At 44.9% G+C, this 19,088-nt stretch overlaps 1 protein-coding gene and 1 non-coding gene across 2 annotated transcripts; both read right to left on the bottom strand.

Moving 5' to 3' along the window:
* Positions 1-1,703: 1,703 nt before the first annotated feature.
* On the bottom strand, positions 1,704-10,365 carry Ndufb4 (NADH:ubiquinone oxidoreductase subunit B4). The gene is made up of 3 exons (XM_004666843.2): positions 10,141-10,365; positions 3,265-3,411; positions 1,704-1,805 (listed from the first exon to the last, which is right to left on the bottom strand). Exons 1-3 carry the CDS (start codon positions 10,318-10,320, stop codon positions 1,743-1,745), a joined length of 390 nt encoding a protein of 129 aa, XP_004666900.1. The 5' UTR covers positions 10,321-10,365; the 3' UTR covers positions 1,704-1,742.
* Positions 10,366-16,907: 6,542 nt separating this feature from the next.
* LOC123460495 lies at positions 16,908-17,039 on the bottom strand. The gene has a single exon (XR_006637045.1). It is a non-coding gene; the product is annotated as a small nucleolar RNA SNORD22 (small nucleolar RNA).
* Positions 17,040-19,088: the final 2,049 nt, after the last annotated feature.

The following is a 19,088-nucleotide window of genomic DNA, read 5'->3' on the forward strand; positions in this document are numbered from 1 at the left end:
AAGCCCCGGCGCGCCGATTCTCTCTCGCTTCCTCTATCTGCCTTTCTCTCTGTGTCTGTCACTCTCAAATAAAAAATAAATAAATAAATTAAAAAAAAATAAAAATGCAGGCGGCGGTGTCTCCATTGCCCATCAGGCAAGCAATCCACCTCTGCCAAATGATGGCCGAGGGACATCTGGGAAGCATGGTTGAGAGAGATGTGGCCTCCAGGCCGTTGCAATCGTGTGGACTCTGGCTCATGCCACTAACCCTTCCATACGTTTCCAGTTGTACAGCGCCATCACCTTGAAAGACGTGTTACAGACAAGACTGAATGTGTACACAGATTAAAGCGGCAGATCTAAGAGCTCAAGATGTCATGTCTCTTGTGCCTGCCTTACGTCCCTTTTTACTCTTAATAGCCACCGCTGCCAGTCACCTGCAAGCGTCACCTGGTAACACTTCACCTCAGCTGCAGAGTCTCATTTGCTTTCTGCCCCAAGTTCCTCGTGAGACGGACCCAGCCAGCCATGCCGAGGCAGGCCTATCCCGGAGAATGCCCAGGAGTTGCACGGAGTCCTTCTTGACTATCGGGGACAGACTTGAGTGTTTTCCCATGCCGAGGGGGAAATTTCGCGTGCATTCCGCAGATCTTCAGAAGGCCACGGCCCATTACTCTCTCTGCAGGAGCAGGTTGATGGCATACATTCGGTACTTGCACGCCTCGTGGTTAACTCTTTCCGGTGTCCCACTCTGCTCTCAGCACCTAACGTAAAACTACCCGATTACAAAGCATCTCGGGCTCTGCCATCCGGGGCAATGAAAGCTAATTCCAGGATCAGAGGACAGAATGCTAGCGCCTATGCTTAGAAGGTTAAAACCAAGCCCAAGCAGCTGTTCATCTACAGTACTTGATTTTTCTGTCTTTTTGGCTGAAATGGTCACCATTCTTTCAAGACTGAACTACAAAAGCTGGAGTAGCTTTTATTTCTACTGGGTAATACTCTTTCATTTTTATCATAACTATATGGTGTTACTAGCTTTGTGCTAAAGGAAGTAGGACCCAGAATTCCAACTCCTAAATCACAGGTAGCTTTCCAGCCCAGGACTGAGCTGTTTCTCTGCATAACCTCTGTCTTCTCACTCTACTGAGGCCTCCAAGAAAGCCATACCAACGTACTTACTCTTTTCATGTTCCTGTTTGGCCTGTCAGCCTTTGGGAACCTCAGGAACGAAATCAAATGCCATCTCCCTAAACTTCTCCAACAGAATTAATTCCACATCATAAGTTCATGTTCCTGAGTCTCCTATATTTTTCACAGTGCTGTTTTCTACTACTGCGTCTACCAATGTCGCAGGGGCCAGACAGTATCTTAGGTATCAAATAGCACCAGGTACATAAGAAGCACTGGGCTACTTGCTCAGTCAGCAGTTGTTAAAGCCTGCGCACACCAAGTGTCTCACTGACTGCTGCATCCTTAGCACACCAGACAATGCTCATGGTCAACACCTGCTGAGTGACAGACTGAATGAGTAAGCATCAAGGTGTCTTCATTAAACCACAAGCTCTGGAAAAGGCCTCTCCAGTGTGCAGCAAATGCTGGCTGCCGTTCTGATGCAAGGACCCCCCCCCCCCGCCCCGCTTGGGGTGCTTGTGCTTCTCTGTTCTTGGGAGTGTTCATGAGCTTTCGCAACAAATTAAGGACACAAAAGAGACGCCATGTAATGATTAAAAGATTTATTTAAGCCATCCTTGCCAAACTTAATATGAGAGGCTAAGTTTTCGATCCAGTTTTCCTTCTCGGATAAGTTTTTCATTTCTTTCCTGTATAGATAAAAACAGTAACAATTAAAAAATGTATTCTGGCATAACCCACAGCATACCTCTGAAAATCAGAATAAAACACTCAAACTTAACTGCAATCCGTCATGTAGAGTGCAAGGAATGTGAACAAGTGTAAGGAATTAAAGGGTCATGGGACAATAAGATGCTCCTGCTCTAAATACTGTAGCTTGGGGCTGGAGAGATGGCTTAGCAGTTAAGGTGCTTCTGTGGGAAGCTTAAGGACTGAGGTTCGATTCCCCAGAACCCATGTAAGCCAGATGCACAAGGTGGGGCACGCGTCTGGAGTTCGTTTGCAGTAGCTGGAGACCCTGGCATGCTCATTCTCTTTCTATCTGCTTCTTTCTCTCTCTCAAATAAGTAAATAAAAAATGTTTTAGAAAATTAACTTTTAGCTGGGCATGGTGGCACATGCCTTTAGTCCCAGCACATAGGAGGCAGAGGTAGAGGAGCCACTGTGAGACCACAGAGGGAATTCCAGATCAGCCTGGGATACAGTGGGACTCTGCCTTGAAAAATAAAAAAAAGTTAACTTTTAAAAACTAACTAAAAGAAAAATTTAAGAGCCGGGCATGGTGCTACACACCTGTAATCCCAGTACTCGGGAGGCAGAGGTAGGAGGATAGCTGTGAGTTTTAGGCCACCCTGAGGCTACATAGTGAATTCCAGGTCAGCCTGGGCTAGAGCAAGACCTTACCTTGAAAAACAAATAAATTTTAAAAATAAGCACAGTATAATCATTACTTTATATAATCTAAAACAAAATAAAACAAAAACAGCAAAATTCTTTCATGAGCTAAGTTCTAATCTTAGAATTCTGAACTGACCATTTTATCATTTTTTTTATCATATAGTAGCCATTAAATTAATCTGAAAGGACTCAGAGACTACCATATCTTTTAACATTTTTATTTATTTGTGTGTGCATGCATGTTGGGAGACAGGCATGCCAGGGTCTCTTGCCACTGCAAATGAATGCCACACTCATGTACCACTTTGTGTCTGGTGCTAAATGGATGTTGGACAATTGAATTTGAGTCAACAGGCTTTGTAAGCAAGAGCCTTTAACTGCTGAGCCATCTCCCCAGCCCAAGTACCATGATTTTTTTTTTTTTTTTTTTTGGTTTTTCAAAGTAGGGTCTTACTGTAGCTCAGGCTGACCTGAAATTAACTCTGTTTTCTCAGGGTGGCCTCAAACTCACAGCAATCCTCCTACCTCTGCCTCCTGAGTGCTGGGATAAAAGGCGTGCGCCACCACGCCCGGCTCTACCATGATTTTTAACAAGGTATAAAATCAAACATTCAACTGAAAACTCTCTACTTGTGCCGGGGAAGGCAATGTTCAGGGCTAAGGTAGGAAGGGCCACTGGTGGCCATCACCTAGACAAAGAACAGCAGCTGACACCTAGAAGGGCCCCTGCCACCCCAACACTGTACTTACCCTGTCAGTTTTGAAAACATAGTACCAGAAGATGAGGGGCCCAAATCCCCACAGTGCTCCTAAGAGCGAGTTCTTGGGAGTAGGCCTGAAATTGGGGTAGACGTTTGCTGTTCTTGCATAGGTCCAACGAGTCACGGCAGGATCTTCCTAAAAACCAATGAAAAGAAAAAGTTGTGCACCTAAGAAGGGATATCAGTATGTCCCAAACGAGGTGAGGCCATTGGGGCTTTTGTAAGGGAGCATAAATGATACTTTCTGTCCTCTACAACAGGCCCCTTGACTAATCCCACACAGCTTCCGGGAGAGCTTCCATTTCTTGCATTTTGTTTGTTTCACGCAACTCTGGAACTTGATGTGTAATCTCAGATGCCTTAATTTCCATTTCTACCGCCTCTGTGCTGGGATCACAGGAGTGGAGTACCATCCAGCCAGCTGATTTTATATATATATATATTTTTTGGTTTTTCAAGGCAGGGTCTCGCTCTAGCCCAGGCTGACCTGGAATTCACTATGTAATCTCAGGGTGGCCTTGCACTCATGGCTATCCTCCTACCTCTGCCTCCTGAGTGCTGGGATTAAAGGCATGCACCATCACGCCTGGCTTTCTTGTATTTTTTAAAAATACCATTTTTCCCCTTTGTTTTTGTCTTGTCCTGTTTTAGACAGGGTCTTGCTAGGTGGCCCTAACTGACCTGGTATAGCCCAGGCTGGTCTCATGACAATCAATCCTCAGTGTCCCAAGAACTGGGGTTACAGGAGTACACTATCGTTTCCAGAGAAACATAATGATCACATGAACCTATGCAAGTTTTTCATAACTTACACTTTTAAAAAAAAATCACTCTCTGGCTAATTACTTAAGATTTTAAAAAATCCTAACTGGCAGAGAAGCCACCTTTTATCCTTTCTCATTTTGATCAACTCCTCTCCAGACTTGTTTTTACCTTCCTTATCTTACTTGAAGTATGACCATTACAACCACATCATAGTCCTGATAAAGATAGGGTTCATATGCTCTACTGTCAATTTCATTTCCAGGACCCTAAGTTACCACAATACTAGGCTTTCCAAGGTACTGGAAGGCGAGAGAACTGTTGTTTTCTGTTTTGTTTTGGTGCTGGAGATCAAACCTAGCATCTTACTTACACTAGTAATACACTCTACCACTCAGTTGATTGTTTTATTTATTTATTTTTCTGGGCTTTTGAGATAGGCTCTCTCTAGGCCAGGCTGACCTGGAATTCTCAGGGTAGCCTCAAAGTCAATTCTCTTACCTCTGCCTCCTGAGTGTTGGGATTAAAGGCATGCACTACCACACCTGGCATTATTATTTATTTATTTGCAAGCAGAGAAAGAATGGACATGCCAGGACATTTTAAAAATTTTAATTTCATTTATGTGAGAGACAGGAAGAAGCAGAGAAAGAGAGAGAGAATGGGTACGCCAAGGCCTTCAGCCACTGTAAACACCCTAGATGCGTGTGCCACCTTGTGCATCTGGCTTACATGGGTCCTGGGGAATCGAACCTGGGTCCTTTGGCTTCACAGGCAAATGCCTTAACCATTAAGCCATCTCTCCAGCCCACATGTCAGGACTTCTTGCCACTGAAAATGAACTCCATAAATGCATGTGCCACTTTGTGTATCTGGCTTTAGTAGGTACTGGGGAAATGAACCTGGGCCATCAGGCTTTGCAAGCAAGCAGCTTTAACCACTGAGCCCTCTCTCCAGCCCCTTAGCTGAGTTTTTAAAAGCCAAATTATTACATTTTACAGTATTAAAAGTTTTACAAAAAGGTCAAAATTGTTAAGGAGTACTAATCAGCTAATCTTGGCTTAAGGAAAAAAGTAATTTGATGTATTTATGCTAGAATAACTTCCTAAGAATAGCAAATTTGTCCCAAACACATCATTAAACTTAATTAGCTAAATCCCCAAATGATTTAAAAAAATTTCTTCTCTCCCAATTACCTGACAGATAAAAATAAGCAAATAAAGTCAGCTTTAGTCTTTAATATACAACATGAACATTCAAGGTCCTACCCAACTCCAAGCAGTACAAACAACTAAACCAGGTCTTGCATAGTTACATATCAAACCAAGTTCCTCATCCTTCCAGTCAGGGTGAGCTTCCTCAAGCCTTCACTACCGTCTCAAAGGCCCAAACCACAACCACCTTCGACTGCTCTAGCGACCACGATCGCCACATGACATGAAAACAGAAGGAGCCTTCAGCGCTGCTGACCAGGCCACAGTGCAAAGACTGACCACGCGGCGGGGGAGACAGGGAGCGAGATGCAGGGTCAGCTAGCTTTGTGAGAGAACAAGTACATCTACTCTTCTGCAAAAAATGAAGCTGAATGCCAGCCAGTGGCAGACTTCTCAATCACCTCTGCTCTTACCTATCTGCAGATCTATCTTCTAAGAACAGACGCTTCATATCATAAAAACACCAGCAGCCTCACGGCCAAACCGTGGGAAACAATCTTCCTCCTATGGCATCACTCAGTGTCTCGGGGACATCAGTAACGCCTGACACAGCCCTCACAGTTTCTTCACTGGGCTTCCTGGGGCCCAAACCAGCCTGGCTGCCTTCCATCTCTTTTGCTCTTTTCCTCCTAGCTTTCCAATCTAGATATAGGCCCTCAGTCCTTGCTAGTCTCTCTGATATGCATTCACTCTAGTAATGATGTCACCTAGTCACGTGACTAAATATCTATCTATGTAGGCTGAGCTGCTAACAAGATTCTACCAACTCTGGACCACCACCCTGAATTCCCAGATTTAAGATCAAACCCCCTTTCAACACTCACTACTGTCCAAGAGGCATCCCAAATGTCACTTACCCCACACCCATTTCCAAATATTCTATTTTACCTGCATACCTGTTCTGCTTACATTCTTCTTTTAGTAAAAAGCACCTGTGTTAATTATTCAAATTAAAATCACTGAAGTCATCCTTAACTTTCCTTTCTCAGGTTCTGCCTCCAGCTGCCAGTAAACAAGGCTGGATCTACTTTAAAAAAATACACACATACATACATACATTATTTATTTATTTATTTGACAAAGAGAAAGAGGCAGAGAGACAGAGAGGGAGAGACTGGGCATGTCAGGGCCTCTAGCCACTGCAAACCAACTCCAGATGCGTTTGTCCCCTTGTGCATGTGGCTTATGTGGGTCCTGGGGAATCAAACCAGGATCCTTTAGCTTTGCAGGCAAATGCCTTAACCCTAAGCCATCTGTCCAGCCCTGGCTCTACTTTTAATACGTATCCAGAACTGTTTATTTTGACCACCTCAGCTAACACCCTGGTAGCTAAGATTCAAGTGTAAAAGCCTCCTGACTCGTTTCTCTTCTGATCTTGTTCCCCACAGCCCCTCACTAAGTAGAAAAGGAGAATTCTATTTAAAATGTAACTCTAGATAATAGGTCTCCTGTCAGTAACGTCCCACCTACAAGGCTTGCTATGTATCCAGTCCCAGGTGCCTGTATGACATCATCTCTTGTCACTCTGCTCTCACCCTTTTCTCCCTGAGCCACGATGGTCTCTTCAGTATAAGCGCAGGCTGATCTAAAACTGTCAACTCTTCTGCCTCAGCTTCCTCAGTCCAGGGACCACATGATATGCCACCTCACCTGGCTCTCTAGTACAATTTAAAAAATTTTTAAAAAATATTTTATTATTTTTATTTATTTGAAAGAGAGAGACAGAGATAGAGAATGGGCCCACCAGGGCCTTCAGCCACTACAAACAAACTCCAGACGCATGCGCCCCCTTGTGCATCTGGCTTACGTGGGTCCTGGGGAATTGAACTGAGGTCCTTTAGCTTTGGAGGCAAGCGCCTTTCCTTCAGCTAAGCCACCTCTCCAGCCCTCTCTAGTACATTTTAAATTAGCTAGGCACTCCTGCCTTCCTACTTAGTGTCTACAAGCTAGCATGCTACTTTTCCTGGCCTTACTTATTCCTTTAGATCTTTATGCAAATGTCATTTTACAGGGCTGAGACCACAGGTGTCAGGAGCCATAGAGCAAAAGCCTCTCCATTTTGCCTGGGCCTGCTTGGTCAGCAGACTGCTTACAGAATCTTATCTTTTGCAAAAGGCCAGTTTATGGTCAGGCTTCTGGGCACTAGGCAACCAAAAGTGCCTCTATCTTGAGCAATGACTCCATTTTGTGATAAGTTGTCTGTTCTGGAAAGTCACAAAGCCTGCAGCTGTTTGTTAAAGTCGTTAATCTTGTGGCCTTGGACCTGTGACCTTATCCTGTCAAAACAGAATTGTAGCAATACCTAAACTACTGACAAACTCTCCTGTTCTGCTGTATAAAAGGCGCCCCGAGAAAAATAAAAATTGCAGCTTGACCAGACTCCTGTCTTGCTGTCAGGTTTCTCGTGTCTCTTGTCCCTTCCATTTTAGGTTCTCTAGGGTCCGTGCTCCCGGTGAAGCACCACTGGCCAGGGCAACAGGAGTGTTAAATTACTTGCCTAGCATATGCAAATTGGATCCCAAGCTCTACACCAAATGTTCTAAGCAGCTAGCCCTATTACACAGATATAACTAACCCTCCACCCACCCTTTTAAAATCATTTATCGCTATCACACATGTTAAGTGATTTTTTTTTTTCTGGTTCTTTGAGGCAGGGTATCTAGTTCAGGCTGACCTGGAATTCACTACATAGTTTCAGGGTGGCCTCAAACTCATGGTGATCCTCCTACCTTTGCCTCCTGAGTGCTGGGATTAAAGGTGTACACAACCACGCCCAGCTTTGATTTAGTTTTTACCTTATTACTAGTTGCCCCCACTGGAAAGAAAACTCTAAAAGGCAGGGGTTTTCATTTTTTTTGTTTATTTTTATTTATTTATTTGCAAACAACAGAGAAAGAGACAGAGAGAGAGAGAGAATGGGTGCACCAGGGCCTGCAGCCACTGCAAACAAACTCCACATGCATGCACCACCTTATGCATCTGGCCAACGTGGGTCCTGGGGAATCGAGCCTCGAACCAGAGTGCCTAGGCTTCACAGGCAAGCACTTAACCACTGACCCATCTCTCCAGCCCAAAGGCAGGGGTTTTAGACTGCTTTATTCTCTATTCTTACCTCAGCATCTCAAGTAGGCCTATAAAGACCCTGAGCAATTACTGTCATTCCTAAAGACTAGGCAAGGAGATGGCTCAGCAGTTAAAGGGTTTGCCTTAAAAGCCTGACAGCTCAGGTTCAAATCCCTAGTACCCACATAAAGCCAGATGCACAAAGTGGAACATGCATGTGGACTTTGCAGCAGCAAGAGGCTGTAACAGGCCCTACCTGTCTGTCTTTCTCTCCTTGCAAATAAATCAATACAAATACTTTTTTAGGGCTGGAGAGATAGCTTGGCAGTTAAGGCACTTGCCTGCAAAGCCAAGTTCGATTCCCCAGGATCCACGTTAGCCAGATGCACAAGGTAGGGCATGTGTCTGGAGTTTGTTTGCAGTGGCTGGAGGCCCTGGCATGTCCATTCTCTCTCTCTCTCTCTCTCTCTCTCTCTCTCTCTCTGTCAAGTAAGTATATAAATAAAAACATTCTTTAATTTGCTTATTTGAGAAAGAGAGAGAATAGGCACACACACACAAACTGTCTCAAAAAGAAAGAGGGGCTGGAGAAATGGCTCAGTGGCTCAAGTCCCTTGCTCACAAAGTATGACAGCCCAGGTTTAATTCCCCAGTACTTATGTAAAGCCAGATGCACAAAGTGGCTCATGCATCTGGAGTTCATTTGTAGTGACAGGAGACCATGGCAGACCTACTCTCTTTGTTTGCATATATATAACTAAGAAAAAAAAAAAAGAAAGAAATATGGGCTGGAGAGATGACTCAGTGGTTAAGATGCTACCCGGCAAAGCCAAAGGATCCAGATTTGATTCCTCAATACCCACATAAGCCAGAGACACAGGATGGTACATGTGCCTGGAGTTCATTTGCAGTGGCTAGCGGCCCTGGTGCACACATATTTTCTCTGTCTCTCAAATAAACATAAAACATATATTTAAAACGGAAGAAAGAAAGGGGTACCACCTTGTCTGGTCACACTGTCACTTTCCTTCGATCCTCATAACTTCCGAAATTCCCAGAGAACGGGACTGCAATTGTTCAGTGTACATTTACCTGCATGTGAGACATCTGGATAGCTCTCATGAGCAAGCTATCTAAAACTAAAACTACACTTGCTAAAATGCCAGTTTACTGGACCTGTTTTCTTCCATTGATGTCAACACACTCTCCCATTTCATCTCACAGGTCTACGAAGAATGTGCATCACTTTCACGTGAACATGACAAGCTTGTGACCTGGAGTGGTTAAGGGAGTTGCCTACGGGCATAGTTTACCAGTATACAGAGCCATGGGGTCTTGCTCTAAAATCAAAAGCGTGTCTGTTAAAAATAAAAACAAGCAACCCCCCACCCAAAAAAAAAACCTTTGACCTTGAAGAAATATATTTCCGTCAGAAGAGAGCAGTTGTTCCTACAGTTATAAACTGGGAATGCAGAAGAAAAAGTTCTTAAAAAAAAAAAAAAGTACGTCCAGGGCTGGAGAGAGCTCAAGCTCTCTTGCCTGCTGAAACGTTAAGGACCCAGGGTTCGATTCCCCAGGACCCACGTAAGCCAGAGGGCGCACGAGGTGGCGCATGCGTCTGGAACTTATTTTGCAGCGGCTGGAGGCCCTGCTGCACCCTATTCTCTGCCTCTCTCTCTAATAAGTAAAAGTAAATAAATAAATGCAAGGCTAAAGCCGAAGTGAACCGCGGTCAGCCCTCCCACCCCAGAGCCCGCGCTCCCGAGCAAGAGGAAAGGGTGACTGGGGTGCCCCGCGGGCAGCGCGCACCCTCCCGCCCCACTCACGATTTGCCCTCGGCGGCCGGGGTCGTTCAACTGAAGCAGATATTCCCGCTTCAGCCGGGCTCTGATGGCCAAGCGCTCGGCCTGCGCCCTCCGTTTCCCGGGCGTGATGTCGTACTCGGCCGGGTCGAGGGTGCTGGGCAGAGTGGCCAGGGGCGCGGGTTCGTACTTGGACGTCGGCATCTTGGCCGCTCACCCACCCCCGCCAGCGCTGAACGGCGCCTGCGCGGCCGCCAGGCCTGCCCGGCCGTGGCGTGACCTTCAGCCTCGGGAAGTGCGCCTGCGCACCAGCGACAGCTACCGGAAGTGAGGCGTGGAGTCGAACGCCGACCGGAACTTCCTTTCCCAGCTTGTCCTCCGAGCCCCGCCCCCCTCCCCCCACGCAGGCGCGTTGTCAGTAGTCCGCGCCTGCGCACGGTGGCTCGCGCATTCCATCCCCCCCCCCACACACACACACACACACGCCCAGCGTCAGCGGCTGGGCGGCTGAGGCCTCTTGGCCGAACTTGCTTGCTGGAGTCGGAGGTACTTGGGAAATAGGATTTGGCCGGCTGCGGTCCTCCAAAATCCGATTTCCCTCGGTGGGTCTTCTCCATCCTAAGTGTGACCTTCGACAAGGTCGTTTAATGGCGGAGGTTTCCCTTTTCTCGGGATAATGAGCCCTGTTCTGCACCTCTTTATATAGCTGCTCAGGTAAACCAATGCCAAGATAAGGAAGTGCTTTGTAAACCTAATTCCGGCTTCCCCTTAAAGAAGAGCAAGCTTTTCTGCATAACGTAAGCACAAAACCTGTTTTGCTTAAGCAAAAATGTTTGACAGAGTGATGTGACAAGGGAAGTGAAACCTGTCAGAAAAAAAAAAACGGTATGACATATTCAGTATAACTCACTAAGAAACAGTGTCTTGGTTTGAATACTGAAACCTTCACCCTAAATTCTTAGTACTCTTTGGGTGCTAAAAACAAGAGACAATCTTGCAGATATGAAATAAGAAAGTACTCAGCCTATGTTTCTACCACTTGAGAGGCTGAGACAGGAGCATTGCCAGTTTCAAGGCCAGCCTGAGCTACATTCAAAATGTGCTGCCTTGGGGGGTGGAGAGATGGCTTAGTGGTTAAGGCGCTTGCCTGCAAAGCCAAAGGACCCAGGTTTGATTCTCCAGGACCCACGTAAGCCAGATGCACATGGTGTTGCATGCATCTGGAGTTCATTTGCAGCTACTGGCGGCCCTGGTGCTCCCATCCTTTCTCTGTCTCTCTCATCTCTATCTCTCAAATAAAAATTATATATATATATATATATAATTATATGTGTATATATAAATATATATATATATATATATATATATATATATATATACACACACACAATGTACTGCCTAAAAAATGCAAAAAGAAAATGAACAATCCAAGATTGGGGTGGAGAGAACAAAGGTGAGACAAAACAACCTTCTGCATCTTTCGCCTTCCCGTTATTACCATCAAGGGGAAGAAAGCAACTTAAAGTTACACAACAGAGTCTTGGGTACCTGTAAGATACTCGCCAGGGGAGGAAAATGTAAACATTATTTCCAGACTCCAGCAAGGGAAGCTGGATGAAAAGAGAGCTTCCGCTTGGCTGAGCTGTCTGGAGGACATGGAGACGTGAAGAAATGATTGCTAGACAGACAGGACTTGGAGAAGGAATGAGGATTAGCACTGATGTCAACTTTGTTCAACATTTTAATAAGGCTTTAAAAATAGTTACTAAGCACTCAGCACAGGAAGCATACCTTTACAGTCTTGGTCTTTGTCAATCTTCTAAATTCAATAGAGAAGAAATGGAAGGCAGTGTGCCCTTCAGCACCCAGTAGCTAGCGGATAGCTATGTGGTACAGAAAAGCACAGGCAGAGAAGAATATTTGCAAAAACAATTCAATGCCCAAATGAGTATAGAACAAAATGGACTGAGGAAAGGCAGAAAAGAAATCAGATAAAAATCGATCATACCCAATTTTAAAGGAGCACAGAAAAGGATGGGGAGGGAATTCTGGTTAGTTCAGAGATGTTTTGTAAGAAAATGAAAGCTGGAGCCTCCGGGTATGGTGGCCCACACCTTTACTCCCAGAGGCAGAGGTAGGAGGATCACCGTGAGTTCGAGGCCACCGTGAGACTGCATGGTGAATTCTGGGTCAGCCTGGGCTACAGTGAACCCTACCTTGAAAAAACAACCCCCCCAAACCAAAACTAAATAAAAAGGAAAATTTAAACTCTTAATGATGCTGGAGGCAGAGTCCTAGGAAGGGATTAGAAACCCATAAAGATGCAGGAGACTTCAGACAAGTGAAACCCAATTTCGGAGTTCTTTTGTTTATCTTTATTTATTGGAGAGTGACAGACAAAGAAGCAGATAGAGAGAGAGAGAATGGGCGCACCAGGGCCTCCAGCCACTGCAAACGAAGACGCGTGCGCCCCTTGTGCATTTGGCTAACGTGGGTCCTGGGGAATTGAGCCTTGAACCAGGGTCCTTAGGCTTCTCAGGCAAGTGCTTAACCACTAAGCCATCTCTCCAGCCCCAAGTTTGGAGTTCTTATCCAAATTACCAAAAAAGCAAAAAGGCAGATTCAGAGAAGGGTAAATTATGAATTATGAGATTTATTTCAGGAAGAATTAGGAGGAAAAGCAAAGCAGGAAAACGAAGCTAAAAGAAACCCTCCCTTTCCTGAGAAAAGAGAAGGGAGACCTTCTATAAGGAAAGTCCCTCTTCAGGAAAGCCTCTGGGGAAAGGAGGGGCTCCCCCATGCATGAGAAGCAACTAAGCAGGAAAGCACTGAGACAAAAAAAAAAAAAAAAAAAAAAAAAAAAAAAAAGCCTCACCCTTCCCAGGGGGACAGCAGCAAGGGGCCAAGAGCCAAAAGCCAAGAAGGCTCACACCCGTGAATCAGGGTTGTTTATATGGCTCAAACATCCAATTAGGATGACCATCATCATTAGACTCAGGGCTGCACCTGATTGGTTGGTGGGCTCAAGAGGGTGACTCAAGAAGAGCCAACCCACAGGTGTGCTTAGCCCAGAAAAGGCTGAGAAAGGAGCGGCAAACTGTTGTCCAGAAGTTGTTGCTTGCAGCCATCTTTGATGAGACTGGATCATACATAGGTTCAAGTTTTGCCAGAGCAGGCAAGGTGGCATCTAGCTACCTACCTACTGGGGGGTGGGGGGCGGGGGAAGGATACCTTGCTCTTAATCTGTATCATTACTTGTTGCTGTTCTGTTCGAGGCCACCCTGAGACTACATAGTGAATTCCAGGTCAGCCTGGGCCAGGGTGAGACCCTACCTCGAAAAACCAAAATAAGATAAAATAAAATAAAATAAAAATCTTGTGATTGGGAAACATACAGGTGAGTACTATAGGTCTTCCTTTTCCCAAGAAAATTGGTACCAGAAAAGCTGCTGTTAAAATGAGTTTATTTAAGAAGGATTCTAGCGAGGAAGAAAAAACTTTAATTGAAATTTTATCTCTAAAAAGTCAAGCAAAAAATTCCATGAATAAATTTATCATATTGAACACATTTTGGGATTACAATTGTGACTGTTTACTAATTTTGATAGGTTGTGTTGACTTGGTGGAGTATAATTTTTAAATAGGCTTCATTATTTTTCACTTTGCATTTGATTTTTGCAGCAGGATGATAATTGCAAAAGAATTTAGGACTTTATCCCAATTTTCCTGAGTTACTCTCTCAATCCTTTAAAATCAAGTTGATCCTTTGAAAAATGGGTGTCAATACCATGCTTACTAAGTTTTCTGTTTTTCACTTCTGTCCAAGTCTGTGAGGTCAGTCTTCATGTGGATCCACTGATATCCCTTCCATCAACCCACTGAGGTATCTTCCCAGAACCTGTTTATACTTTTGATTTATAAAGTCTTATGATTTTTCTCATTCAGAATTAATTGTATTGGTAATTTTCTTCTCTTTTTTTCCTGCTGTTTTCTTATTTCTGTCTTTTTCAGTCTATTTTTGATGTGGTGCTTGGAATTGAACCTAGGGCCTCACATATGCCCAGTACACATGACTGACCTCCAAACCTAGCCCACATACAATGTTAAAAAACAAACAAAAAACCCTTCTCTTTCCTCACACTCTATGTGTCAAGGCTCATCTTACCTGGAACTGCCTGTTTATCACTGTTGTTAAAGAAGAGTTACATATAATTAATCTTTCTGTCTCCACCTCCCCATCACTAAAAGTGTAGACGCATGTCACCATGCCCAACTTTTACACAGGTTCTGGATACCCTAAGTCAGATCCTTGCGCTGTAACAAAGAGCACCTTAGCAGCTGAGCCGTCTATCTCCCCAGCCTGGAGAAACTGAAGATGAAATTGGAGCTGGGAAGGCATGCTTGCGTCACAAAAGCACGAAGACGCAAGCTCGCTGATTTCTAGAACCCATGGAAAAATGCTAGCCTTGCTAGTGTGTGCTTGTCATCCCCAGCAAGAGGGAGGCAGAACTAGGAGGAGAGGTGGAGCTCACTGGTCAGCAAGATCAGCCTAACTGACAAGCTCCAGGCCAGTGAGAGACCACCTGGCCACCCTGGTGTAACTGTGCATCGGTCTCCCAGGGGCGTCCAGGCAACTGCGGAGCAGGGTCTTGAGCATCCTTGAGCGCGATGGGAAGAAACACCCAGGAGACAGCTTCAGAGACCAGCTCGCTTATTTGTCAGGGGAATGGGCTAATCAGCATGTGTGAAAGAGCGGGAAGAGGTGCGGGTCATCAGGGGATTGGTTAGTACAAAGGTCCCCCTGATGCCTAATTAGCAGGCAGTGACGTCACGGGTGGGTGGGAAAGGGTCACGGGGTGTAAGCAGTGGTTGGAAAAGGTATAGGGTATGGGTTGCAGGGGGATTGGGTAGGTGAAAGCTGTTGGATGATAACTCATTAACATACAGGGACACGCGTGGCAAGGGGGCACAAGGCTGTGGGGAAAGCGAAACCTAAGTCTTATTAGGATTGATTCAGGTGTCCCAGGCTGGAGAAGGGAGCGGCCCCACTCCTGCTGGCCTGGGAACCCGAGGTGATCGGGCTCTAGGCTTGCAGCAACCTCCTGTGGCCTGGCGCCCTTACCTGTGCCCAGCAACCCGGTCTCAAAATAAAAGATGGACAGTATTCCTGAGGGTCGGCAGCCAAGGTTGTCCTCTGACCTGCACCTGTGCATATGTACCTGTGGTGGTTTGATTCAGGTGTCCCCCATGAACTTATGTGTTCTGAATGGTTAGGTCCCCAGCTGGTGGAAATTTGGGAATTGAAGCCTTCTGGAGGCAGTGTATTGTTGGGGTGGCCTCATGGGTGCTATAGCCAGCTTCCCCTTGCCAGTGTTTGGCACACTTTCTCTTGCTGTCATCCACCTGGTGTTGGCCAGGAGGTGATGCCCACTCTCTGCTCATGCCATCGTTTTCTCTGCCATCATGGAGCTTCCCCTTGAGTCTGTAAGCCAAAATAAACCCTTTCCTCCACAAGCTACTCTTGGTCATGTGTTTTCTGCCAGTAATGGAAGCTGAATGCAACAGTACCCCATCATTTCACTTTTTATTTATTTTTTTAAACAGATTATACTCTTTTATTCCCTGTTCCCATTTCCCTAGCTCCACTTCCACCCCCAGGGGTCATGGCATTCACTGTGGGATCATGAAGGCCTCAGCTCCAACAGGATAGCGGGAGGACCATGCCTCTGGGCATCCCCACCCACTCTGTGGCTCATAACAATCTTCCCGTGCCCTCTTCCACACTGTTCCCTGGACCATGCCAGGTCTGTTGGCAGTCTGATTTCGTGTTGAGTTCTCTGTGGCCTCTGGATTTCTGCCTTGATAGGTCGTGCTTGATCACCACGTCTGCCACCATTACCCTGGAGCTGCTAGACAGGTTAGGAAGAGCAGCTCCAACTTCTCCTGGGCCCCAGCAGATGTGGAAGAGGTGGCAAGTCTCGTGGTGAGGAATTAGTTATCGATGGATCTCGACTGTTTTCTCTGCCATCTATAAAGTATAGCAGATCATACAACCAAGAGAGAGAACATCTTGGGTTAAAGGGGTTATACAAAGGCCGGGGGTGGTGGTGCACGACTTTAATCGCAGCACTCGGGAGGCAGAGGTAGGAGGATCACAGTGAGTTCGAAGCCACCCTGACACTACTACATAGTGAATTCCAGGTCAGCCTGAGCTAGAGTGAGACCCTACCTTGGAAAACAAAAAAAAAAGGGGGGGTGCTATGCAAAGCTATTTGAGAGATTCTCATGTGCAAACATGTTCTTCTCCAGAGAGCAATGGGGGGCGGGGGTCTTCTCTCTGAAGGCGGAGTTTACTGACTATGGGAATCTGACTTGGTTTCCAGTACCAGGTATGAGTTCTGTCCCCCTGAGCGGGTCTCACGTGCAGTCAGAGAATAGCTGGTTACCCGCAGAGGCACACACATGAATTTTTTTTAAAAAGCACGAAAACGACTATGCTAACTTGAAGAGCCAGGTTGCAGAAGGATCTGAAAATTTTCTTTTTGATGTCTTTTAAGATTTGAACTCCATTTCTATGCCTCCTGTTTGTTCCCCAGACCTGGGAAAATAAAAAGCCACCTATGTCTCAACAAGAGATCATCTTTCCTATGTCCCTTCCCCACTGTCAGTGTCCTTACTTGTCAGCTGTCTCACTGGGTATAGTCTCCCCAACTACTGGTCCTCTTCCACCAGAGTAGGGCATTGTTTGCAACCGGTGAACCAACTCTGACACATATGGTCACCAGAAGTCTATTTTCAGACAGTTCTTTCTGGAAAAAAAAAAAAAAAAGTCCCTCCTCTCTTTAGGCAGCCCCCATGGGTTCACCTTATAAGCTCTGGGGTTAGGACAAGAAGTAAGACACATGAGTGTTTCTTTACTGGAACCCTCTATTATTGTTCAAAATTATCTTGGCTACTTCTGGTTTTGTTTTTCTTCTTCTCCTCCTCCTCCTCCTCCTCCTTCTTCTTCTTTGGAATCAATTTATGAGGTTTCAGGAAAAAGTGTCCATTGAGTTTTTTTTTTTTTAATTGGAATTGAATTAAATTAATAGATAGATTTGGGGAAAATAGCTATTCTTGTTACATTGCATTTTCCCACCCATGGCCATTAGTAGCATCCATTTTAGGTCCTTTATCATGTTTTGTAACTTTTCCCTTAAAGAACAGTATCTCTCCTATTAAATTAGTTCCTATTACAGTATGGATTTTATTGGTAATTTTCCCCCACTACATGTCATAATGGATTGTTGCTAGAATATAGAAATATTGTTGAATTTGTATACTGTTTTTGGAACGAGTATCCATGTTTAAGTTTTTATTAGCCCTGCCTGCAAGGTCCTCTATAACTTCTGTTGGATTATTCTGTGCAAATAGTAGTGTTACCTTTTCCAAATCTATGGTTATTTCATCTTCTATTGCATCAGCTGCAACCTCCAGTGTATTGTTGCATAAGAGCAGTAAGTGGCAGTCTTCTATCTCATTCCCAGCTCTACTAGGAAATCTTTACTTATTTCATCATTAAATATGTCCATTCCTGTAGGGCTTAACAGAGGCTGTTGACACATTGAGAAATTTATCTTGTATTTCTTGTCGAAATGGCCTTGTAAGTCCCGGGGTGGATATATTGTTAACCAATTGCTGTGTCTACATTTCTTTTGTTGTTGTTGTTGTTTATTTATTTATTTGACAGCAACAGACAGAGAGAGAGAAAGAGGCAGAGAGAGAGAGAGAGAGAGAGAGAGAGAGAGAATGGGCGCGCCAGGGCTTCCAGCCACTACAAACGAACTCCAGACGCATGTGCCCCCTTGTGCATCTGGCTAACGTGGGTCCTGGGGAATTGAGCCTCGAACCAGGGTCCTTAGGCTTCACAGGCATGTGCTTAACCACTAAGCCATCTCTCCAGCCCTAAATTTCTTTTTTTTTTTTTTAAATTTTTGTTAACATTTTCCATGACTAAATTTCTTGATATAGTATCATATGGATTTTCTAAATCAGTCTGTTAAAAAGATAAACAAAGGCTAGGGAGATGGCTAAGGGAATAAAATGCTTGCTGCACAAGCAGGAGAACCTGAGTTTGGGTCCCCGTACTCCAAACAAAAAGCCAAACACTGCAACAGTAATACCTATAGATCCCAGCCCATCTAAGGCAAGAAGGAAGGCGGAGATAGAAAAATCACCCAGAAACTCACAGACCATCTAGCCTGGTAAAAGTGCCCAAGGAATAATGAGAGACCATGCTGTGAACAAGGCAGGAGACAAGGACCAAACCCAAGCCTGTCCTCTGACACATTGACTGAGGCACGCATGTGCCTGCGCTCACACGCATAAACACACACGCGCACATGCACCCATCATAGTGTCTCAATGTCTTTCTCTGACACACACACACACACACACACACACACACACACACACAGCGAATTTACTTGTCTAAGTGCAGCTGTTTTTCATTCCAGAATTAAGCAGATTCCATGGTCATGCAGTATGGTTTCTGATTAATTAAACAAGTTAACTTTTTTTTTTTTTCAAAGTAGGGTCTCCCTCTAGCCCAGGCTGACCTGGAATTCACTATGTAGTGTCAGGGTGGCCTCGACCTCACTGTGATCCTCCTACTTCTGCCTCCCGAGTGCTGGGATTAAAGGTGTGTGTCACTGCGCCCGGCATAAATTAACATTTTACTTAAAATTTTACCATTTATGCTTATAGGTGAATTGATTCTATGATTTTTCTTTATATTGCTATTATTGTACTATTTTTTAAAACATATTTATCTGAGAGAGAGAAAGAGGCACATGGAGAAAGAGAGTGGGCACATCAGGGTCTCTAGCCACTATGTTACGGTCTGGGTTTGTCTTCTCAATTTCTGGGCATTGTCTTTTGTGCAGCAGAAGTTTTCATTTCAAGGAAGTCAATATTATCAATTACTTCCTTTT

This window comes from Jaculus jaculus, chromosome 4 (assembly GCF_020740685.1).
Source record: "Jaculus jaculus isolate mJacJac1 chromosome 4, mJacJac1.mat.Y.cur, whole genome shotgun sequence".
In the NCBI taxonomy this organism is placed as follows: domain Eukaryota; kingdom Metazoa; phylum Chordata; class Mammalia; order Rodentia; family Dipodidae; genus Jaculus; species Jaculus jaculus.